The 25431-nt window shown below is 38.2% G+C and overlaps 3 protein-coding genes across 13 annotated transcripts in view; all 3 read left to right on the top strand.

Moving 5' to 3' along the window:
• Positions 1 to 1544: 1544 nt before the first annotated feature.
• Positions 1545 to 13341, top strand: tspearb (thrombospondin-type laminin G domain and EAR repeats b; the record flags this gene model as incomplete). Its single annotated transcript, XM_084420381.1, has 12 exons — positions 1545 to 1626; positions 3814 to 4034; positions 4167 to 4393; positions 4542 to 4632; positions 4739 to 4895; positions 6119 to 6250; positions 6674 to 6906; positions 9416 to 9605; positions 10142 to 10374; positions 11028 to 11206; positions 11305 to 11406; positions 12874 to 13341. 12 exons carry the CDS (start codon positions 1545 to 1547, stop codon positions 13025 to 13027), a joined length of 2001 nt encoding a protein of 666 aa, XP_084276507.1. The 3' UTR covers positions 13028 to 13341.
• A 1686-nt stretch (positions 13342 to 15027) lies between these two features.
• Positions 15028 to 21374, top strand: tra2b (transformer 2 beta homolog). 11 transcript variants are annotated; one of them, XM_084421026.1, is made up of 10 exons: positions 15177 to 15286; positions 15366 to 15419; positions 16188 to 16447; positions 16787 to 16932; positions 19252 to 19420; positions 19527 to 19715; positions 20092 to 20207; positions 20436 to 20546; positions 20792 to 20868; positions 21033 to 21374. In XM_084421026.1, exons 5-10 carry the CDS (start codon positions 19388 to 19390, stop codon positions 21041 to 21043), a joined length of 537 nt encoding a protein of 178 aa, XP_084277152.1. In that variant the 5' UTR covers positions 15177 to 15286; positions 15366 to 15419; positions 16188 to 16447; positions 16787 to 16932; positions 19252 to 19387; the 3' UTR covers positions 21044 to 21374. The 11 variants fall into 11 exon arrangements, with proteins under 11 accessions (XP_084277159.1, XP_084277157.1, XP_084277153.1 ...); XM_084421034.1 differs by having other exon boundaries at positions 15241 to 15286; positions 20436 to 20555; XM_084421033.1 differs by lacking the exon at positions 16188 to 16447 and having other exon boundaries at positions 15028 to 15286.
• A 1561-nt stretch (positions 21375 to 22935) lies between these two features.
• igf2bp2a (insulin-like growth factor 2 mRNA binding protein 2a) overlaps positions 22936 to 25431 on the top strand; it is a 69229-nt gene continuing 66733 nt past the window's right edge. The window contains exons 1-2 of the mRNA XM_084420966.1: positions 22936 to 23368; positions 24418 to 24478. Of these exons, the coding sequence (XP_084277092.1) occupies positions 23194 to 23368; positions 24418 to 24478 (236 nt within the window). The 5' untranslated portion in view covers positions 22936 to 23193. The remainder of the gene's footprint in view (positions 23369 to 24417; positions 24479 to 25431) is intronic.

Raw genomic sequence — 25431 nt, 5'->3', positions numbered from 1 at the left:
ACTTATTCAGCCATTAGCTTTATAACACATTATTCCTGACAAAAGAATTATCACCATATAATGGCAATAAATAAATAAAGGTTCCAATGCAGTTATTGTGACAGTCTAACTTCATATATTACATTAAATATGATAAACTCTTTGTCAATGTCAGTGTTTTTACACTCTCAGAAAAAAAAGGTACAAAAGCTGTCACTGTGGCAGTACCTTTTCAAAAGGTACACCTTTGTACCTAAAGAGTGCATATTAGTCTCTCAAAGGTACATATTGGTACCAAAAGTGTACATATTAGTACCTAAATGGTACATATTAGAACCCTTTTGAAGGGTACTGTCCCAGTGACAGCTTTTGTACCTTTTTTTCTGAGAGTGTATGATACTGCTGACATATGAACACATCTCATATCAAAAGATGGTAGGTAGATTTAAAGTAGTCTGAGAGTTATGAATGAAGGATAATGTAAAAAATGATTGAGTTAAAGTAGAGTATTTATATATTATTTTACAGTTTTTGTTTTCTGACTAACAAAATATCCACTTCTTGCTTAAGGCAAAATTACACAACTCCCCTTTTACTCACACACAGAGTGATATGAACATTACATAAGAGTCCCAGTGCTGTTGAACTTTATACCAGCACTATTGCACCATTAATCAACTATTATTAACGATGACCAGAGCTTTATTTGTCAAATTAGAAGAGTAACGTTTTTTTTTTTTTTTTTTTTTTACATTTGTATATGTTGTTTCCCCTCCAGCCAGTCACATGGGGTGTTGTTCAAGACGTGGGTTGATGGGTTGAGATGCAGGTGAGGAAACGATTGACTGAAGGGAGATTTCCTTGACGAAGAGTCCTCGGGGTATCGTGCTCATCACACCGATCGAAAAGAGCCATGCAGTTTAGAACAAGAGCAACCTGACACACACATGTACAACAGTGGGGAATTCCTCATGAACCTTTAAGACATGAGATAAGAGCTGGAAAAAGCCTCCCTCTCCTGTGTGCTTCATTCGCCCCACCTTGCTCTCTCTTTAACGTCAACCCCTCCTTTCTACAGCTGACTTATTCTCATTTAAATGTCTGCGGGGTAAAACACCTCTCCCTGCTCATAACTCACAGGTGGAGTTTACACTCCCCTTCACAGCACACTGACATGTACAGCAAAGCAGAGCGACCTCAGCCGGACACCGTTTAAGGAGGACGTTCTTCACAGTTATGGAGTTTTGATAGATTCTCAAGAGAAGTTTGGATTTTTGAAAATGTATTTTGTGATAAAAGTGCATTGTATTTTATTTAGTTTGATCATATATTAAGATTGCAACGCCTTATTAAGATTAAAACAGGACATTCGAGGACCGCAGCATCTACAAGAGGAAATGAGATGCCAGTTTAATTAAGAGTGACACTCTTCTCATCCTCAACATTGATTTGTTGTGTTTTAAGCTCTGTGAGCCGTGCGGATGTAAGGATGGTCTTTGGGCTTTGAGAATGGGTTTGTTTCAGTCTGTCCGTGTGTGAATGGAGCTGAGCGAGTGGAGAGCCTGATGTCGGAGCTGCTGCTGCTGGCCTGTGCGCTCCTCTCCTGGATCATCACCTGCCAGTCTGGACCATGGAGACCATGCACAGGTCAGACCTACTCGCTGATTTCACATTTGCAGCTATAAACAGACACATTTTAGCAGCACTTGATGGAAGAATAATCAGTGGGAATCATTTCAAATGAGCTTTTTTTTTTATCAGATTTGATTTGGGAAAAAGTCCAGTCTCAGTCACAACTTGTCCTAGTTGTTAAAGACACTATCTGAGTCATGTTATTCTTAGTAATTATTGCAGACTTTCTACTGAATTGCCATTGGATTATGGGCTTTATGTTCAGTAAACCATTTCGGAAAAATAATTAAAGGCAGATGTTCGTGATTATTCAGAAGAATGACAAATCCAGACACAAATGTCAATCAGTTGTAATTGTCACATTACTATATTGTCAGAAGTCAGCCTGTTTTTGGTTTATTTACTCGGTCAGGATAAGCCGCTCTGAATATCTCGGTTTCCAGGGGAATCAGGTGTATAAGAAGACACAGATTAGATGTGGTTTCCAGGTGCTGATGTAAACCACTCTATGAAAACCTCTGGTGTTGCACAGTGGTTTCATCTGAAAGACGTCATGCACCAAAGAATGACAATTAGGGAGCAATTCCATACCATGTATATCTGCTCACTGTTTGTAGCAACTGTTGCTTGAATTAAATGTCTTCAGAAAAATTCACTTGTTAGTGACACTCTGTGAAAATGGGACATTTTTACTACGGTTCATCGCTGTCTTGCATGCTTATTTGAATAAACTCTTTGAGAACATAAAGGGGCTTATAATAGATTGTATCCCACTGGGCAAACTAAGTCTGCTAACATGTTGATGCAGATCTATTAACAGATCTATTTATATTTAAATAGAATATCCCACTGAATATGCTGAAGAATAATAAATGGCAAAGATTTTGACAGCTTTTCGCACAAACTGACAAACTGATCCTGTTTGTCCTAAAAATTCTTCAAGCGGAACATCGTGCAGAATTTTAATTCATATAGAAATAAGAGTTATGAGAGTCATATACCTACGTTTTACAGCATTACAGGCCCATTGAATCTCAGGTGTAGTCTACCAGAACACTGAAATCACTGAGCTGTACATGTGAATGTGAGATATTTTGTTTGCTCTCCAAAATGTGTCTTTTGCTTTGCTGAAGTCTTTGAAATATGATCCATAAAGTGTTTTTCACTCTAACCATTTCCCTCTTTGATGCACTGAAGTGGGTCAAAACAAAACAAGAACACTTGCCCTTTGAATGTTTCATTTATAGTATTAAATTATTATTTAATACTATAAATATATATTTAAAAAATGTAAGAAATTATTCTATTGCATGAATATTCCTGTGCAAAGCTGATTTTCAGCATCATTAGTGTCACATGATCCTTCAGAAATCATTCTAAAATGCTGATTTGCTGCTCAAGAAACATTTCTTATTATTGTCAATGTTGAAAACAGTTGCGCTGCTTAATATTTTTGTGGAAACATGATACATTTTTGTTCACGATTCTTTGATGATTGAACAGTTCAAATAGAAATCTTTTGTAACATTATACATTTGTTTACTGTGACTTTTATTCAGCAAGGATGCATTTAAAAGGCAAGCAAGGAAAGCGCTATATACTGTAAATGCCTCATTCATTCATTCATTAAATTGATCAAAAGTATTATTTAAAAAAAAAAAAATTCTTACAATTTAGTGAGCCCAAACTTTTGAACGGCATGTGGTTTACCTTAATTTATCTTTTATGTGACTCTTTCATTGAGTGGTTTCATATAATTTTGCTGTCATCAAAGTGTCATAAAAGTCAATTTTTTACAATATTCATGGCTTTGTCTTAAAATTCTGTTACGTATAGTGATTTTTTATTTTCAATTTTTACTTAAGGGCTGATCAGGATAGGATTACTGAAGTCTTCATTTGTCATAAAGCCATTATTATGTGTCTCTCTAGAATACTAGAATATCAACTAGATATAATTGATATAATATAATAAAATATAGAATATTAGAATAATTGTCTCAATTTGTATAGTTGTATTGTCTGTAGTCTCTCTCTGGACAGTCTTTCTTCTCACATGATTAAATAATTTCAGCTCAAAACAATATTTCATTCCCATTTAATTATTAATTTGGTATTTTATTGCAGCTGACAGTACATACTTCCTTACATATAAAGCAAACAGTATAAAACATGTACATGTTTATGTGAATTTCTTTTACAGATCTGTTACAACTGGACTTGCTGTCTCGGGTGCTTCCTGGGACCGTCACGGCGCAAGACGGGATACATATAGTCCAGTCCAGAGGTTCTCGAGGATTCCAGTTTTCTGGATCTCCACAGCTGTTCAGTTTCCCTGCATCTCAGCTCTTCGTTAATTGTAACTTCTTTCCCGCCGAGTTCTCCATCGTTGTCACATTGAAAATCCCACAAATTACTCCTGAGGTGAGAACAAAAAAAGATTAAGATATTGTATAGCTTGAGTGTGAAAACATCAAAGATTCTTCAGAAGCCTTTTCCTTTAGAATATGTTTTAGTGATAGTGATAGCGATCACTGTTTACTCTTTGATGTGCAGAAGGGTGAATACATCTTCACACTGTTGGACGGAGATTCAGATGAGCTGCTCCTCGGCCTGCGACTTTCCCAAAACAATCTTCACTTCCTGCAGAAGGGCCATGGTCGCAATAAGCGCACCACTTTCAAGGCAGTAGGACTGGATGATAACCGTTGGCACACTGTGATCTTGGCAGTGACGGGACACTACACAATTCTCACTGTAGACTGTGGCAGACCCCTCGAGCTGTAAGACTCTTTGGGAATACTGTAGATGTCAGGTTGTATCATTTTAAATGATATATGATCCAAAATGGCAATGATATCTGTGTTTATGTGTTGAAATATATCATTTAGTTGCATAAACTCATAAATGATTCTGTTTGGTCTCAAACAGAGTGCTTGAAAGCCCCTTCCCCGACGATCTCGATACAACTGGCTCCACATTCTTCATTGCTAGCAGACGGAGATGGAATGGCTTATTTTCTGTACGTATCTCATTTCAATGCTCTTTATTATTTTATTAAGATTTTAAATATACTTAGAAGTCTAAATGTAATGGTTCATTCCACTGTTTGTTTGTTTTTTTGACAGGGTTTGATTCGGCAGCTAGTTCTGTTACCTGGTTCAGATGCTACCTCACGAATATGTCCCTCATCTGAGCCCCGGCTGTCTGCACTCTCTGTTCCTCAGGCTCTCTTACTCCTGCCAATCAAACCATCATCCACTGACCTTCCCCTTCACCCTTATGGTGAGACTGCGAAAAACATCAACACTTCTATCATCGGCTGCATGTCAATATGCATTCTAATCACTAAAAGTATATACTTCGCTGGTGATGGAAAATGACATATTTTGAGTATGTAGAAAGAATGGACACACTATCATATTTCATCCAGTCTTTGCTCAGTAGCTTGAAGATGACTAACGACTAAATGTAAGCTAATCTTGAAGAGATGCAGGTAGTATAGTTGGTTTATAATGTCCACTATGTACTATCTTGAAGTCCTACAGGAATGCGGTGTGTTTTAGCTGTAAACACAGGTCTGTGATTGTATGGGGATGTGAGTAACTCTATCTCACAGGTCTGTTACTGATCCGCTGACATTGACTGACAGCCTTGTGCTTTGAGTTTCTCTCTGGCTCAGATGAAGTGCTGGTGTTTGAAAGCATGGTGTAGTTGTGCAGAGATCACTGTTATACTGCATACTGTGGGCCTGTTGAGAGACATGTCACAGGGCAGTGAGAAGCCATGTTTGCTTTATTTCCCCTTATGTAATGTAGTCTACAGATAGATTTAGGCTGGAATATCTATCTATCTATCTATCTATCTATCTATCTATCTATCTATCTATCTATCTATCTATCTATCTATCTATCTATCTATCTATCTATCTATCTATCTATCTATCTATCTATCTATCTATCTGTTATTTATATATAGCCTACCAGTAAACCCAAGGAACACAAAGAACCAAGGAACATAGGGAACAGCCATCTACAACTTACAGCTAACAACGACTGACAAAAACAAGGAAAACACAAGGGCTATACACAGGGGATAATGAACTATCAAAACACACCTGGGAACAATAAGACTAATCTACAGGGAAGACTACAAAAGACTACTTACAGTGCATGGCACAAGAAATGGGAAGTACAACAAAGGTCCTGACAAGACACAGGGAACATATAGTGTAACAACCACCTTACTAGGCCTATTATTTATTGGATATTAAAACTGTTTTTAAAAATGTTTTTTTTTTTTTTTTTGATTACAGGTTATATATTACAATCATATAATATAAAACTAGAAGGATAGGCTAATTCTTCTAAAAATTACATGCAATAAATGGTGAAAACTAAGCTCCCTTTGCCATCCATCTGTGGAAGGTGTTAATATATTTGTCAGCGACATTATTTATTCAGATGATATAATTTCTTAAACCGAACATCTCTGTTTATTTTGCGCAGAGGCAGAGGTTCGAGTGACTGCGGGTGTGAGTCCTCCCTGTGGACACTCTGAGGAGGGCCAGCTGTGGTTCAGCACACTGAAGAAAGGACTGTTTCTCTGTGATGGCATTGTGTGGCTCACTATGCTGCAAGGTGATTTTCTAACAGTAATTTGCAACTGCAGTTTGTATCAGTACAGCTACTATTTATAGTTTGAAATAGGTCTTTATGATTTATTATTATTATGTATTGATTCTTTTTAATGGGGCAGTCATGGCTTAGTGGTTAGAGAGTCAGACTTGTACCCGAAGGTTGCGGGTTCGATTCTCAATACGGGAAATGACTGAGGTTCCCTTGAGCAAGGCACCTAACCCCCAATCGCTCCCCGGGTGCCAGAGTGAATGGCTGTCCACTGCTCCACGGTTTGCAATGTGTGTGTGCGTGTGTGTTCACCACTCACTACTCCTAAGGTGTGTGAACTAACTTGGATGGGTTAAATGCAGAGGACAAATTCCGAATCATGTCACTTTCACTTTTCACTGTATGGTATCTGACTATCACATTGCATCTCTGCAGTGAAAGAGAAGCTGGATTACGTGGAGGATCACCAGGATTTATTCACCAGTTCTGAGACATTTGACATCGAAGTTTTCCACATCCCTTCTGTAGGGCTTTTCATTGCGACCGCCAACCGTGATTCCAACCTCGGTTCAGGAATATACAAATGGACAGATGGGAAGTTTGAACGATATCAAAACATCAGCACGTACGATGCACAAGCATGGCAATACTTCACAGTGGGCAAAAAGGTGTGTGTGGACTTTATGCTACCAACAGAATGTGATCCCAGCTAACACAAATATGTTCTGAGAACTTTTAGTTAACATTCCCATTTAGTTATGTAATGTTAGTTATGTTAGTTAATGTTTTTGGTTATAAAAACATTAAGGGAACATTCCATTGTATCATTCTTCAAACATTATAGGAATGTTTCCTTTGAATTTTCATGTTCTTTGAACATTCTGAAACAAATAGTAACATTTAAATAATTAGACGAAAAGTTAGATGAACAATTTATAATTAAGGTTTTTATGTTAACATTTTGAGAACATTATTAAATAGCAGATCAATTTGAATGAACATTCTATTAAAGGAACACTCCACCGTTTTTTGAAATGGGGCTTATTCACTGTCTTTCCTACATTTAGATAGGTGGGCAAACACATTTTTGTCTCAGTGCATGCATTGTTTTAATTTGGCAGTGCCGCCGCTAGCTTAGCTTAGCACACTGAATGGAATCCTTTGTTGCCAGCTAGCATGTTGTGAGCAAAAGTGATAAAAAAAAACACACACACCTAATTACTTCTTGTGGCCTGCGTATTCATGAACGAGTACAAATAGCAGTTCAGATTAAGACTAGGCGATTTCCTAGGCAGATATTGACTTGGGACTATATTAGGGGGAAGCACAGGCGAAGCACTGCTACTTGGGCGCAGAGATATCACACAACACCTGAAATCCCCCAACTTCCGTCAACATACCAGCATGAATAGTAGCTGGCTATTTTTCCTACAGTAGACATAGTGAATGGCGATGAACATGCCGGATTTTGTGAGAGACGAAGAGGGTGACTTCTCAGACAGTCAGGAGCCAGAACCATACCTCTATGAACCAGAGTTTTCAGAAGAGGAGCTGCGTGCTTTGGAAATAGAACAACAGGAGGAGGAGGTTGCGATCGCTCAACAGCCTGAGGACGTGAGGATGAGAGTCAACACGAACTGGTGGTGAGTGTGATATCTCTGCGCCCAAGTAGCAGTGCTTCGCCTGTGCTTCACCCCAATATAGACCCAAGTCAATATCTACCTAGGAAATCGCCTAGTCTTAATCTGCATTGCTATTTGTACTCGTTGTGAATACGCAGGCCACAATAAGTAATTTATTTATTTTTTTATCACTTTTACTCATGACATGCTAGCTGGCAACAAAGGATTCCATTCATTATGCTAAGCTAAGCTAGCGGTGGCGCTGCCAAACTAAAACAATGCATGCACTGAGACAAAAATGCGTTTGCCCACCTATCTAAATGTAGGAAAGACGGTGAATAAGCCCTATGTAAAAAAGCGGTGGAGTGTTCCTTTAACGTTATTGGATGAATATTTGTTCATAACTTCGAAATAACCTTGCCAGAGCATTCTGAGAATGTTCCCTTTTAGCTGGGTTATTGCTTTTATACAACAGTCAAATAAGCAAATATTGAGTAACCGGTTACTTTGTCTATTTTTGCTCCGCCAACAAAAACAGTCACGAATGAATTCACAGCACAATCAACCGTCCTCAAACAACATAGTAGTGTTCTGGATGAATAAGCGTTTTTACACAAGTCGGTTAAGTGAATGATTCAATGACTCATTGTGTGTTTTAATTGGTTTAGTAAATGATTCACTCATTAAAATGAAAGAAATAGTGAAAAATCCCCAACACTAATACACAGTCTGACAGTGTATCTGAAACAAACATACACAAGAGGAGTGATACAAACAGTTATCGCTGTTGGACTGATATATAACATTTGAGGACTGGAACTAACTGTTGTATAAATGAAAACCTGTGATATTGATTGAGCTGTCAATTGGAACAGCTGCTAGCACTATCAAAAGATGGAGCGGTGTACTGAACGTCTGTTTACTCTGAATGGGGTGCATCCCCAGCTGTTCTTTACACATTAGAGTGATTTTTGATGTGGTTTTGAAGTGGGAGAAGGGATGGAGACCTGGCTCTCAAGTTTTAATGTTGTAAATCACATGTGCATAATAACAGAAATTAATTTTGTCTGATGCTTTATCCAAAATTTACAGCAGACACCTCCTGCTTCTCTTCACCGTAACCTACTGCATAATTACAGTCAAGAGTTGGAAAAGCCGTATGGGACTCTGTTCATACCTGCAGTGCAATTGAATTAACCATATGTTTTTCTTCTTGAAAGTCTAAGATAATATGATTCATATTAAATTTAAAGTGAGATAGAGGGAGGAAGCCTTTGTAATTGCACCAGTGACCAATTATTAAAAGATAAATCAATGCACCATTAAACTGAAGTTTTGAGGTAGAGGCAATTCATTAAAATACTCCCATCAGCACAGCCCTTTTCCTCTGTCTTTGAAATCCAGCCTGGATAATTAAAGGCTTGCGAAGATGCAGAAACTACCGAAAATTATGAAGTGCAAAACTCATTACAATTTAATTTTGTTTTTCATCACAGTACCCTTTAACTAACTGAAGCTACTGTTATGATTTCTTACCACCATTTTCCTGTAACAGAAGTTCCTGGTTGTTGCTAACTGCAGAAGTAAGGATGCAGGGGACCAGGAGCAGTCGGTCATATATAAATGGAGCTCAAGGAAGCTGAAATTCATTCACTATCAGACTCTGAACACACACAGCGCACGTGACTGGGAGGCTTTCAACATTCAAGACGAAACTTTCCTCGCCGTGGCCAATCATAGGCAAGGTAATGTTTATCAAAACAGCTCAATGCATGTCTGTCATCTCATGTGGCACTGTTGTTGTCCTGTGTAACTCCACAGCTTTTGTCTGTTGAACAATAACGGGAGGAAGTTCATTTATACGATTTCTAAAAGAAGGTTAAAATTGAATTCCATACAAATCTCATACAAATCTGTGGTCTTTGAGGCACACAATCTGAATAAAAAGACCACCAAGGAGATCTTTTTAAGGCTAAAAGGTCTCCTTGTTTGTGGTTCTCTTTGATTCTGCATTTAATTTCTATTTGCTTATGAGTGTGTGTTCATCCGTTCGTGTGAAGTTCTTACGTGTGCCTCTGGCATTGATCAAAGCGGAAACACAAGCATAAAAGTAACCTTTCATAGCACTTTATAACCATACAGGCCCCATCTATACACCTGCATCTGTTGGAATACATCCAAACTGAGCCATGCCAGTCCAAGTGGATTTCTGTGTTACAATGGGCTATATGACTGAAAAATTGTTTTAAGGTTTTATATATATGTTTTTTTTTTTTCAAAGGGGAGAGAAACCATAATATTGACAGTGTAATCTATAAGTGGAACCCAGTTACCCAGTTATTTGAGATCAATCAGACAATCCCGACCGCTGGTGCTTATGATTGGGAGTTTTTCACCATCGGCCCATATTACTTCCTCGTAGTCGCAAATACTTTCAATGGAAGATCTACAGTCATTGATTCTACAATCTATATCTGGCTGGGAGGGATGTTTCAGTCTTATCAGTCCATTACAGTGAGTGAAATTATGTTATTGTATATTCTCTCATCATGATCATGATCACAATAAAAAATAAAAAAAGGACACATACTGTCCACATTCACAAACCTTTTCCTGATTGACATACGCTTACGTTCAAAAGTTTGGGGTCGGTAAGATTTTTTATGTTTTTGAAAGAAGTCTCTTTTTTATTCAATTTTAAGCAGCTCAACTGTTTTAAACATTTATTATATTAATATATGTATATATATATATATATATATATATATATATATATATATATATATATCTTGAGCAGCAAATCAGCATATTAGAATGATTTCTGAATGATCATGTGACACTGAAGACTGGAGTAATGATGCTAAAAAATCTGCTTTGCCATCACATAAACAAATTACATTTTCAGAGAGTATATAACAGATTAAAATAGAAAGAAGTTAATTTAAATCGCAATAATATTTCACATTATATTACTGTTTTTACTAAGTTTTTGATCAAATAAATGCAGCCTTGGTGAGCGTAAGAGACTTATTTTTTTCAATTTAATTTTTTTATCTTATTGTCCCCAAACTTTTGAATGATAGTGTATAGTGTATGTGTGGGACATGATTAGCATGGCTACAAAGAATTCTGGGGTTTGCCATTTAATTCTCTCATTGTCCTTTCAGACATTTGGGGCAATAGACTGGGAGATGTTCCAGATTGAAAACAGGGTGTTCCTGGCTGTTGCCAACAGTCAGATGCTAACGGAAGAAGGCAAGATTCAGTACTCCATCAACTCCACCATCTATGAGCTCAGCATGGCAACTCAGACCTTCATCAAGTTTCAGGATATTGAAACGAACAGGTGAATTGTGAACTGCCCTTCATAAGAAAGAGAAAAACTCTTACTTTCTAGCTGTCACATTTATATTTAAGGGACACTTTGTTGTCTGGATCTTTCAGTGCTTTGGACTGGGAGTATTTTACTGTGGGAGATGACAAGTTCCTGGTGGTCGCCAACTCCTATGATGGAACCTCATACTCTCTTAACAGTGTTATATACAGGTACAGCTCTCATCCAGTATACACTAAAATAACAGAGTGTCCATTTACACCAAGTGCAAATAGCCCGCCTTGTTGGCAAAGGCTATTTACAGTAACTCCGTCCACCGTTTAAATTACAAAAGACATCCCGCTGATAACAGGAGCAATGATGTGGAGAGTAAGATGGGTGGCGTCTGCTTTTTCATTATCAGTGAGGGTTAGTGTGTTTTTAATAAATATAATCATATGCACTGAATATGTTGTTATTATTGCATACTGTTTTATTGTACAGTATACTACAATACACTGAGGTGCAAAAAGTATCTGCCACTATTTCGCTTAGTATAAATAGCAGCATCTAACACTTAGGGAAAAATATAGGGAAGAGATAAAATGAAGCTGAGAAAAATGACAACTTTCATGTAATTTTCACTTCCATTCACCCACGGAACACAAAAGGAGATCACCAGTGTTTTCAACTGTAGGTGATGATACACAGGGCAACTTTTTTGGCAATGTTGCCGTCAACGGGCAACCAGATGAGACACAGGGCCCACGACCGATCTAAATTATCCAGATATAAATGTATTGCCCATTCTCAATGGGAAAGTGCCCAAGCAAAAACCGCTCGGCAAGATTGCCCAGCAACATTGCTCAAAAAGTTTATCATGTATCATCAAAATGTGTATCGTCACCTTGTGGGTCTGCAGACCCCATTAAGATGCCAGGAGTCATAGACATTTCTTAAAAGACATTAAAATATGCCATATATTATTTCAAAATGTCATTCTCAAGGTCTTTAATTTGCACTATAGTTTCATTATAAAAAATGGTCAAAAGAAACAACCTCTTATATCATATTTGGTTGATTTGGATGATTCTACAGAGAACTAAAGATTCTGAATAAACTAATGCAAATGTCTTTCTGTCAGACGTGGTGATGCAAAGGTTTCCTAAACAGATAGTCCTGCACCAAACAGCCAGATTGCAATTCTGTTTGTTACCACTTGTGTGCCTTTGTTCGATTGCACATGACATCACAGTACATCAGGCGTTAATGCTTCTCATTTACTTTGAATGCGTGAGATCATGCATTGCCGAACTGAATAGTGGGTTCCATTGCGTCGCGTCACTGGCGATGCTTGCAGCAGAAGTTGAACAATTTTCAACTTTTCAAGCGCCAACGCAGGTGTTAGCCAATCAGATCGCTTATTAAAGAAGAAAAGATGAAGGGCGGGGCTTGATTTTGTCCATCGGGAATTGATTGGATGGTTGTGGTTTGGTACTGCTGTGATGTCATGTGAGTGACAAGTTGTCTCGCCTTTGCGCCAGTAGACACATCATCAGAGAGGAGAAGATACTAGTATAAGTAGTAAATACTGCAATATTATATGAAAAAAAGAATCGTCATAAGAGTAAATTGATGATCTGACAATGCAATGCATTCTTGAAAATGTTTTAATAACTTAATAAATGTGTATTTTGCAGGTGGCAGGGTTATGAGGGCTTTGTCCCTGTGCACAGACTCCGCACCAATGGCTGCAGAGACTGGGAATTTTTTAACACAACCGATGGCTCCTACCTCATCTACTCCAGTGCTAGAGCTGCTCTCTCTAAAGTCCTTAAATTAAGGACCATATAGTCACACTGGACATATGGACTGACTGTATATGGGACAGATCTGCTGGGAGGGAGACTAGTTAACCAAAACGATAACTCAAATCATTAACTGGAAAACAAACGAACCCCTAAAATTAGATATTCTTCTATATAAAAGCTATACAAAACTTGAATCCAAAATCAAAATCCACTTAATGTCTTGAAACCCCGCTGAAGGATGAATCTCCACACTAACACTCAAATCAGTCCACTCTGACCTCCTGAACGACAACAGCACAACAAGATGTTCCCAACATGCAAAATAACATATTTCTGAAGACACAAACCTGCACTTACTTGCACACAGTTCATCAACATGCTTTGTTGATTAAAATGTCATTATGTCCTTCGGTTATGCATCATTACTCTGCACATGAAGGCAGCTAACTATTCTACTACCACAATTTATGAACGACTGGAAAAACAGCTTTTATCTGCCATCAAAGACACTATTTAACTGTACTGTACTGTTTGTAAGCTACTGATTTACACTGTATTTTTATTAGAAGGCCTTTACATGAAATTGAAGTATATGCAATTTATAAATAAAATCTTCATAATATTTATAATAGATAAATAATAATGAAAAATACACAGACTATTTTCTTTTTATATTACAACTATAACTTATTTTAGAACTTAATTGTGTTGTTGGTCATCTTATGAACAATGTGTGATCTGTTTTGTTTTGATTCTCTGCCATAATTATAAATGCCATTTAAGCTATTATACTGATATATTAGTGACTATGATTATTAGTCATTTACTGATGTTCCAGCACAGCATCATTTTGGTTGAATTAAACATTTTTTTATTTTAGTAAGTTTTTCGCCTTTTGAGTTTGTAATGAACTGCAGGCCGTATTCATCTTGTCTTGGAAGCAAAGGCTTAAGGGGAAATGATTGTCAAATCAAAATAATTTGTCTTGTGCTACAATACATTGATGTGTTGTTGGTATAGTTTATAGACCACATGGGTTTATTTATTGTGTTATTGGATATTTCTGAGTGGAAAGTCTTTAGAAGATGTTTAAATCTACAATAATGTTAAGGGGATGACATAAATGACCTACGTCACACATTACAATGAATTACACAAAAATGGAGAGGCTTCTCACTGCAGAGGTAATGGGTGGAGCATGCCATGCAGCTCCCCCTCTCTGAATGTAATCTAGGCGTAATGGGTGGAGCTAACCCTAACCTAACCCTGCTGGACAATGTAAAGCTCCACCCATGACGTCCAGAGAAGGGAGCTGGACGTCATTTGGCTCTGCAGTGAGCGCCACTTTGAAAAATGCAATTTTGTATCGTATAGGCGCCATCTACTGGAACTTCTGTGGTATGACAAAAACTGGACTGGGTGAAAAACAGTGAATTCAGGTAAAATGGGTCACTTTTGAGATTAACTGCAAAAAGTTGTCCAGTTTACCTGAATTTGCCATATAGGTTTTTTTTTTTTTTTTTTTTTTTTGCTCAGTAGGGGTTTGTTAATCTGTGGTTTTATAATCAGTACAGTTTTCATAATCTGTGTGTGCTAAATACATTTTGTGTATTGCGTTCTTCAGGCAGGGTTAGAAGGTTAGGGTTGCAGAGAAGAAATTATACATTATTCTCATCATCCCTATTATCCGGTGGAAATCAAATTGCAAGGCATTATTTGTATCATCTATACGCGCACTTCTACTTGTCAAATGTAGCAACTGTGCTGTGTTGGCTTCAAACAAAACAATACAAAGGCAACAAAACTGGAATTTACAAACGAGAAAAAAAGTAAGTGTTTAATTGTTCAGGGTATCTCATCTCAAAACAAAGTCAAGTGCAGAAAATCGCGGAAATACAATTTAAACATTACTATGCGGCAGTATCTCCCATTCAAATATTCGAGTGTAGTGAACTTGGGAAGAATCATTATCAGCGCCGTCCAATTGCTGTCTTGCACAAGATAACAGCCACTATTTATCGACCAATCAGCTATTTGCTTACTGAGTAGTAAAGAATCTTTCTATAAGAAAAACAGCCACTCCGTGTTTTGGTTAACCTTTGCACTGTGCAATCAAAATTAATTGTATAAAAGTATGTTTGTGTACGTCTACTATAAACGTATAAATAGTGTGCATGCTTTGGCAAAAAGCGTTTTTCTGTGAGTAATTTTTTTGACGCCCTCTTGCGGATGTTGGTTGGGAGTGGAAACGCTAGTTTCTAAATAAAGCCTCTACGACCGAGACAGGCGTTCATTAACAGAGGTCCGATTTTTTGTGTGTGTTTGGGCGCTACATTTGTATTGTGTTATCTGCAATTTCTCACATAGTGTTACAATTGCAGCGTAATATATATTAAACAACAATGAGTGACGCCGAGAAGGAATTCGTGAAGCGGGTATGTAGTGTTTTGACCGTTTTCTCTTTTTGCACGCGCCATGTTTCTTCTAGAAATGGCCTCCATATTGTATGTTAGCCAGCCAGACAGGCTTCATTCATATTTTTATTTTATTTTAAAGCCGATTATGTACAAATGCAATGACTCGATCGCCTTTACTCCTTAACATTTCTAAAAATAACTCTGTAAAATGACGTAGCTACACATAACATGGATTTGTACCGAAATCCAAGTATCCAGTTAACGTTAGCCACCTTCAGTGCTAGCAGACAGACAACGTGCTTTCATACTAGAAATGCATTTATCTGCTTTTCAGTGTTCGCTTTTCTCTAGTAAGCCAAATGTTTTACAGTCCTTACTAAGTGTTGTTTTCTCATTGCATGTTTAATTAAACAGATATAACTTGTATGAGTAATATTTTTATGCTAATACATGATAGAAGGTCATCCTGAGCCTTAAAGCAAAACAAAATGCAAGTTAGATTCAAAATCACGTGCATTTTTATTTAACAGTAGGCTATAAATGTATATTGTAATTGTAAATGTTCTTGTAATATTGCAAGAAATGCAAATGCACATTTGTTTTTGCATGAATAAGGCTCAGGATGCATCTGAAATAATCTAATTGTTTGTCATAATGGAAATTAAAGCTCATTTTACATTTCTGTTGGTTCATCTATAATGTTTTTCCCACACTAATATATCAATAGGATTCTTGGTTGTAATGTCCAGTGTTTACACATTCTTCATCCTTTTCTTTTTTGTTAAGGTTAAGGTTGGAAGAAGAGAAATCTGGACGAAGTCAAATGTCAAGTTGTTAATGCGAATAATTTGAAGCTGAATTTTCAGTGCATGCTAATATTGCGGAGCAAAAGAAGTTCCCATATAGCATTTATGGGCAGTGAGAGAAATGGGGGAAGAGGAATGAAGTCAGAAATGAAATTGAAACTGAAGAAAGAAGAAAAGATGTGTAATGAAGTTAAGATCAGAAGTTATCTGGGATAAGATCGCAGCGCTAAGTAACTCTTAGTATGTTTGTCCCATGCGTGCATGCATAAATATTCTGTTCATTTTGTATTGCAGTAATAACTATTGTCCTGTAGCATGAGAGATTTACAACTAGTTATTTTCATACATAATTTGATGCATTACATGTCAAACTACAAATTCTTATGTTGTAAGTGTATTAAAGTAAATTGCTTTTACACTAGTTCATATGCCTGCGGTGAAAAGGCCATCATCGCTGCATATTATCCTAGTCTAGATTGGTCTCAAACTCATTTCTATATATACACAATTATTAGTTTAACATTCTTAGTATGACCATGTTCTCTGGCTCTTAACGTGATTTGGATGTGGTTGGTTTAGGAGTCCCGTTCGGCCTCTAGGAGCGCAAGTCCTAGAGGATCTGCTAAGTCGGCCAGTCACTCACCGGATCGCTCACCTGCTCAGTCAAAAGAGGGATCCCACCACACTCGCTCCAAGTCTCGTTCTCGCTCCAGGTCCAAGACTCGGTGAGTATTTCTGGTCTTTTGAGGTATTCTGTTTTCTATTGGTAGGTCAAGAGAGAACAAACTTTATTTGAATCTATCATACAAGGAAAGCAGTGTTTTACAATAAAAAAAAAAAGCATTAACATAAGTAACAAGTACTTCACATGAATGAAGGAAAAATGCCATAATTATAACAACATAAAAAAGGGTTAGTAATGTATATAAAAATATGGAATTAATTATTAGCCCTCTGCTGCGCTTCAGTCACTTTTGACAGAATTTTTTCTGTTACTTTTATTTATTTTTTACTTCAGAATGGTATGACACTTGGTGTCTATTGTGGCACTTGCTATGTGAATGGCAAGAACATTTTGGACATGATTTGATTTCCCCCCCCCCCTTTAATGTCCCTTTTACTCCTCGCAGTCAAAAATGGCTAACGTAGAAATTAATGTGAAAAAAATTAAAATGCAGATTTTTTTTTTTTTTTTGTGGGTACAATCTATAAATCAGCTAAAAAAAAAATCATTAAAAATAAAACCTGTCGACTAATTGGAATGTTACAATAATTATGATCCATTTGTTTCCACATTTTATAAATATTACTTGGTATTAGGGATGTGCACGAGTACTTGGATATGACAGTGAATATTGATCATGAAAAGGATGATCACTGTGAATATATATATATATATATAATATAGTTTTTTTCTTTGATTTTCCTATCAGAAACAAAGGTAACAAAGCTACCGGATTGGTTAGCCAGACCGGCGAAATAGTAAATTTGATGGTTTTGAAAGCACGCAGTGATGCCTGGAATCACTTGATAAAGTAGATGTAAATAGTTAAGTGCAATATATGGCAGATTGGCTCTGCAGATGCATAACGTCATAATGAAAACGAATGTTGTGTATTTTTTTTGTGCTTTATTAATAATAATAATAATAATAATAATAATTAATTACATTTATATAGCGCTTTCCTGGGCGCTCAAACCGCTTTACATAGAAGGGGGGGGGGGTCTCCTCAACCACCACCAATGTGCAGCATCACCTGGATGATGCGACGGCAACCATATTGTGCCAGAACTCCCACCACACACCAGCTTACTGGTGGAGAGGAGACCGAGTGATGAAGCCAATCAGTATATGGGGATGATTAGGAGGCCATGATGGACAGAGGCCACTGGGCAAATTTGGCCAGGATGCAGGGTTACACCCCTACTCTTTCGAAGGACATCCTGGGATTTTTAATGACCACAGAGAGTCAGGACCTCGGTTTAACGTCTCATCCGTACGGCTCTATGACCGTATAGTGTCCCCGTCACTATACTGGGGCGTTAGGACCCACACAGACCACAGGGTGAGCAGCACCCTCCTCTCTAACACCTCTTCCAGCAGCAACCTGGTTTTCCCAGGAGGTCTCCCATCCAGATACTAACCAGGCTCAGCCCTGCTTAGCTTCAGTGGGCAACCAGTCTTGGGCTACAGGGTGATATGGCTACTGGCTTTAGATTCCAGTGTTTCAGCGCATTTCACTGGAAGAGCACATCCACAACAGGAGTAACAGATTCTGGCTAGTAGCATGTAACTTAATTTAAGTTCACTTGCATTTTGTCCTTTTTTGCTGATACTAGTTATCCTACATGTTGCGCTTGTTGTGTATGTAAGGATATCTGATTAAACTCATAGGATATGTCATAGAATGGGTGTTCATTCACTCTTCAGCTTCATTGCATGCAGCTATTTCTTTTAGATGTTTCTAAAAGAACTGTTTCTAGTGCTCGCAAATGAAAAATGTACAAAAATGCTCATCCATGCTTGATACCATACAATTTCATTCAAAATATTAAATAAAAAAACATTATTGAACAAAAATATATTACATTGATTTTACTGAAAAATGGCCACTTTTAACTGGAAGGATTACGAGTGTGACTCATGAATGAGGAGCACCAGAGGGTAAAAAATAATTCATAAAAGCAATTATTTATTTTACATTGTTAATGGATTTGTTTGCCAAAGTTTTTTGTGCTGAGGATGCAGTATTGTTGCAAAATTGCATGTCATTTATAACTGTTGAAATGGCCGTGTGACTCATCTGCAAGTTGAAATGATATTTGGGCCAGATAAAAAAAAAATATTCATTCTCTCACCCTGGACTGATTTTATGCACTCTGCAGTTGATCATTTGACGTGTTGGTAGCAACTTGATATATAATGAAATTGAAGCTGGAGGTTCTGGTCTGTCTAAGGAGTTTAAGACAGGACTTATCAGTTGGTAACTTGATAGATTGCATGTCTGTTGCTCTTTTTCACTCAACTCCATCCTTTTACACAGGTCTCGTTCCCATCGGAGCTCTCGCAGACATTACAGTCGTTCCCGTTCACGCTCCCATTCTCGCCGTAGACGTTCACGCAGCCGTTCATACAGCAGCGAATACCAACGCCGCCGCAGTAGTCACAGTCACTCTCCCATGTCCAACCGTAGGCGACATGTTGGTGACCGGGTGAGACAAAGAGTCAGTTCCATACGTGCCAATTTCTTTCTAATTTTTTTGCATGATGTTTTTTGTACTGCTGGCTTCTAATCTGTATTGTTGTATTTACCTTTAGGCTAACCCAGACCCAAACTGCTGCCTGGGAGTGTTTGGGCTGAGCCTGTACACCACAGAGCGAGACCTGAGGGAGGTCTTCTCCAAGTATGGCCCTCTGAGTGATGTCTCCATCGTGTATGACCAGCAGTCTCGGCGCTCCAGGGGGTTTGCTTTCGTCTACTTTGAGAACAGAGAAGATTCAAAAGAGGTGAATTTTCCAGTTGAATGGATTGTATGGATTTACTTAAAGTGAAAGGCTGTTTTGTTTAAACCAGAAATGCCACCTTTACTGAAATTGCAAATTGACAATTTTATGCAGGTTTTTCCAAATTGTTTGATTCCGAAGGTTAAGTTATTTGTAATTTCCTGTGTATTGATTCTAGTATGCTGCATATTTGACAATACTGTGGTTTGTCAGTAATGAAGTTGCATTATGCAGTTTATTTTATTGAAGTACTGTACAGAATGTACTGTTTCCTCCAGCTATTTTATGGCCAGCAATACAGACAACTGGGATTAATGGCCTTAAGCAGAAGGAATATTGAATGCTCAGTATGGGTTATTCTGGTCTGTTTTGGTTCTAGGCTAAAGAGCGCGCAAATGGTATGGAACTAGACGGCCGCAGAATTCGAGTCGACTACTCGATTACAAAGAGGCCTCACACACCTACTCCTGGAATATATATGGGCAGACCAACATAGTGAGTCTGATTCCTTACTGTCCGTTTAATGTCACTCTTGTCAAATGATTCATCTGAATGTTGTGGATCAGGGGTGCAAAACTCCGCAGGACTGTGGCCCTCTGGGAACTGAGTTTTGCACTACTGTTCTAGATGATAAACACTGATCGTTGTGAATATCAATTGATCTCTCTCTCATGAAGATTTAATCAATGTTGAGCCCAAATAACTTTTTTTCCTCATGTGCAGTGGCGGAGGCCCGAGTGTAAGTCGTCGTCGTGATTCCTATGATCGAGGCTACGAGCGTGGATATGATCGTTACGATGACCGTGACTACTACAACAACAACAACAACAACAGGTCATACAGGTGATCCCCTACATTTCAGCTATCTGTGTGATGTGTTTGTAACGACCATTCTTCATAGTACAACACTGAGATTTCCTCTCTGCTGGCCCAGTAGCTCAGATTTGTGCTTACCCGGCTGATATTGTCACTTGTTCTGCTACTATAAATGGTTCAGTATGCTACAGTTTGAATGTCACCTCTTTGTTATGAGCTGTAAATGCTGGTGTTTTCATTAAATCCCAGCTTTCTGTTCACAGGAGAAGATCCCCTTCTCCATACTACAGCCGAGGAGGACCATACAGGTCACGATCACGCTCTCGTTCCTACTCTCCTCGTAAGTACTGCACAAAGCCACCCACAATAAACCTGAATGAAAGTCCTTTGTATTGTCTACCTGGCTTTATGTTTTGAGAGTGTTTAATCTTAAAGCAGTGTATGTGCTCTAGTGATTTGTGACGCATGTGAAGGCAAACAAATCCTTTATATTTGTTTTTACAGGTCATTACTGAAGTGAAGTTCAACTCTTTTCACCCTTCCTGAAGACTATGATGAAAATGACATTGTTGATGACGTAGATGTTTATTTCTGGTGGCATGAGTTTGGATGTACTTTAAACTCAATCCCTTCGATTTCTTGCCTAAAGGTTTCATGTGTCTTTGACCGGTCTGGACGTTTCAATAGTTGGATGAATATTTTTGCAGTGTTGTTTTTCTCTTTCATTTCTGATCTGATGCAGAATTTATGTTTATTTTATAATATGATAGTGTCCGGCTCACACCTCCTTGTTTTTATGCATTTTAAGGTTAGCGGTGGTCTTGCAATAAAATGCTTTATACCTCCCACCTGGTGTGAGTTTATGCTTGAATCACTCAAAACATGAAATATGTCTGATTTTTATACCTAAAGGATTGGATTTAAATTTTTGAGAAAAGCTACAAGCCATTGTTTTGGAGTTCAGAATCAGAAAAGCGAGGTGATTTCATTGCGGAGTTATGGACAGCATATTTATGTAATGCATATACATATTCTCTTGAGGCGTTTGCCTTAAACTGTTGAGAAATTAATAGGTTTATTGAATAGGAACGCTAGACCACCAGTGCCTGAAAGAGCACTGTTCCAATTTAAGTCTAGTTACCTCAGAGAATATATTGTTAATAATAGTATCAACTGAAATACTTCTCCAGCATGTGTAAAACAAAATGACTTATGGATCCGATTTAGCATTAATTTGGACACGGTGTGGGTGTCTGCATTAGCTGACCAATCTGGGATTCCCTTCCTTTACCATACCTGGCTGTTGGGAGGGATTTGGATCGTCTTTCTGAAGATCTGGAATCAGTGTCACTAACATACTCTGTGTTTTAAGCACAACAAACTCAGTAACTGTTGTCAATTTGGTTATAGATTATGCTACAGTATTAGTAAAGATAAAGCTGCTCTAAGACACTTGTTATATGGCACTGCTGCATTTGGACACAATTATATTGTTGCAGGGTCTGATTTGGAGATCTGATAAGCGTTGTATGAAACACTTATCGCTGATGTATAGACGTACAGAAAAAAGCAAAAATATACAGGGCTAACAACAATTCAATTCAACATGGCCAGATTGACTTTAAACACTTTAAATGAATGGAATCTAGATATTGCATATTAAATGGTTATCTTTGGGTGTGTGTATATATATATATATATACACACACACACACACACACACACACACACACACACACACACACGGGTATGGCATGATGAAAAGATTTTGCTCAAATATTAGAATCATTTCTGATAGGCGTTTACCAAAGTCTACATAAGGGGAATCAATGCATTGCTTTCATATATAACGAGCATGCTCCTCCTAAAACATAATTCCATAAGGTTTCTTCACATTCCTGTTTCTTTTCCATTGACGTGGGCGTTCCCATTTTCCAGCTGCTATTCTCTTTGGAGTCTGTGCTTTACGGTTTTAAAGCCCTATTTATTAATCGTAGATGAAATTTAGAATCAAACTCGAAAAGTGTAAAGCAATATTTAACAAACGAGTTATTCTCTCAAGGGACCCAGGAAAACGCCCATCAATCCACAACACCCTAAAGATGTCAATCAAGCTGTCAATCACGACTGTAAATGAAAGCAGCCTCTGAGAATAATACACATAGGCTACATTCGTTTATTAACACAAGCTTAAGGGCTGTATATTACTTGTCACTACAATATGCTTACTGACTTGAACAGACATTCTCTTTCTGTAAGTGGATGTAAATTGACCAAACCATCCTGTGTTGCTCATTGAGTCTCATCTTTATGCCTTATCCAACGATTTATGCTGGCAAACTGAACACTAGAAAGTCAATAAACACCTCAAAAGTAATTTTGTGATATTTAAGAGCGGTTTTATTTAGAGGCGGCGCTTGTTGCCAACAGAGTAACGTCGCAACGACACTTTTTTTTCAATCCCTGTAAAAGAGTTTGAGCAGGAACATAGTTGTGTATATGTAGCAGGGGGGTCCGGCTGCATCTGGGGGGTGACTGCTGATTTTCAGCACATTTATTTTATTTTTTTTCTATTTTATTTAATCCTTGTTTTCCTTACTTCGAGCAATCCATTGCACGCCCGCACACGCCGATATATTTGGACGTTGATATTTTCGTATAGACCATGAACAAACTCTATGTGGGGAATCTGAGTCCTTCGGTGACCGTGGAGGACCTGAAGCAGCTCTTCGACGAGAGGAAGCTTCCCGTGACCGACCAGGTCCTGCTCAAATCCGGCTATGCCTTCGTGGATTTCCCCGACCAGAACTGGGCGATTAAAGCCATCGAGACTCTGTCCGGTAAGTGCGTTTTTCACATCGCGGAAAGTCACGGTTATATATATCAGGGACTGACACCGTAAAATACTTTGTTGGAAGAGAAAAGAAAAAGTATCGCTCGCGCATCAGCCGCGCGCTGCTCCCAGTTCTTCACGCGAGCGGACCAGTGCGCGAATGAACGCCCGCGAGCTCAATCACACTCGCGCGCGCTTCCAATACGCGATACAAGTTGGATTTATGATATAATTCTTCAAAATGCACGCTCGTTTCGACAAGCCGGGGTACTAAACGCGGGCTATTTCTCAGCCATCGGCCCATAGGAATGTATCGGATGGGTCTGATGCTCGGGTGGTAGGGATAATTATTTTTCAGTTATTTTTTGTCTTGATTTTATTGAAAAGAAGCGAGCGAACTGAGCGAGGAGAAGGCGTCACATGCATGTTCCTATGGTGTCCAGGTATGTTTTTACGAGGTGTCTTGAAGGTGGGTGATGGGGGTCTGGAGGAAAGTGCTAATAAACAGGTAGCTGGGGGGGACGGAGGTGAGATGCCAATTTTTGTGCTGCGCCAGGCCACTAACAGATGCACAACACCTCTATATTCCCTTTGCACGCTCGCGAGTCTTCGTGAATGCAACATAAAAGTACACATCCAAACCTACTTGAAGAAACAGGACAAATTTAGGCAGAAAAGTCTTATCCTTAAACCTCCCATTCTTCAAACTCTCCTCTTTGCTTGTATGTGGTTAGTGGGAGTGGAAAGCATGGCTGCCCCTTCTTTATATCGTATCGGTTCATCAAGCATTTCGCATTAATATCATCAGGCATAATAGGAAATGTGGTTAAGACATTAACGTTACACCTTACATGTAGACGTGATAAAACTCACTTACGTCGCCGACGTACATTTAAGCACTTGCACGTGTGATTGTATCCCACGTATTTACGTTTCACGCACGGTTGTTTGTTTTACAAATATAATAAAAAAAGCTGAAATATATCAGCTGTGTCGATAATGCACTGGAGGATTGTAATTGTGATCATTTGTTCTTTTTTTTTTTTTTGCTCGCAGGGAAAGTTGAATTACATGGGAAAGTGATCGAGGTCGACTACTCAGTTCCTAAAAAACTAAGGTAATAATTTGACTTTATTTATATTCTTTTGCAATGCAAAGCATGAAGTCTGCTATATTTGGAAGTTGGTGGTGAAGCTGTGATGTGTATGGCGAAATTGAAATTTAATTTGAGATGCTTTTTGTAGGCTATATTTTCTCCTCAAGTAACCTATTTACTACTATTTTTTTCTTGCCTGTTTATATTATCTTAATTAATATATTTCTTGGCAGGGTTAATGAGCTCGTGATTTTTTTGCATTTCATTTTAAGCACTAGTTGTGACTATCACACTTGACTCAAACAATATACGCTGTCTTTAAGTGCTTTAACTATAAAGCACTCTCTGAATGTATGTCAGCCATAAAAAAAGGAATATTGATATTGGGTGTTTCTTTGCATTATCTAGCACAGACTGCTATCATTTTCCCCCTCACAAAAAGCTTAAAAACACCGTGTTTTAGGCTATGTGCGATAGATCCAGGGTGAGAATGCAAACATGGCAATGAAGTTATAACCAACACATAACTGAAATCAGAAAGTACGCCCTTTTTTCTAATGCTTGAATTACTATAGCAAGATCATTGTGTATGACCTCATGGCGCGTGTTTAGGCCCTTCCGTGGCCCACGTGATTTCCCCTATAGGCTCTGCGTGTGTGTTCCACGGGAGGGCGTCATAGAAATGTCTAGAACAGCCCCACAACCTTGAGATTTAAGGGCTTACGTAAAATTACTTGTAGCCTACTTTAATTTTACATCAAATGCACGCTTGTTGCTGCTTTTTCTCGTCAGACAAGTCGTCAAACACAACGTTTAAATCGAAAAATAAGTATTGCTGTAAAGGTGTGAGTGAGTTATTTCGTAAACCACAATCATACTGGTATCTGGCATGTAAATTCGGGGTGTGTGTTGCATAAAGTGCGCAGTCAAGTTGCACAGTCTTTGATTTGGAAGAGTCGGCCATGCTGCTGCTA

The sequence above is a fragment of the Rutilus rutilus genome, assembly GCF_951802725.1.
Source record: "Rutilus rutilus genome assembly, chromosome: 10".
Taxonomy (NCBI): Eukaryota; Metazoa; Chordata; class Actinopteri; order Cypriniformes; family Leuciscidae; genus Rutilus; species Rutilus rutilus.
Note: the sequence above shows the minus strand (reverse complement) of the source record. Positions and strands in the feature narration are given on the sequence as shown.

Excerpts from the sequence above, each read along its gene's own strand:
- tra2b (XM_084421027.1), top strand. The coding sequence starts at position 15,387 with ATGAGTGACGCCGAGAAGGAATTCGTGAAGCGG. Across the intron at positions 15,420-16,786 it reads AGAAGGAATTCGTGAAGCGG|GAGTCCCGTTCGGCCTCTAG; the intron begins GTATGTAGTGTT and ends TGGTTGGTTTAG. Across the intron at positions 20,556-20,791 it reads AACAACAACAGGTCATACAG|GAGAAGATCCCCTTCTCCAT; the intron begins GTGATCCCCTAC and ends TTCTGTTCACAG.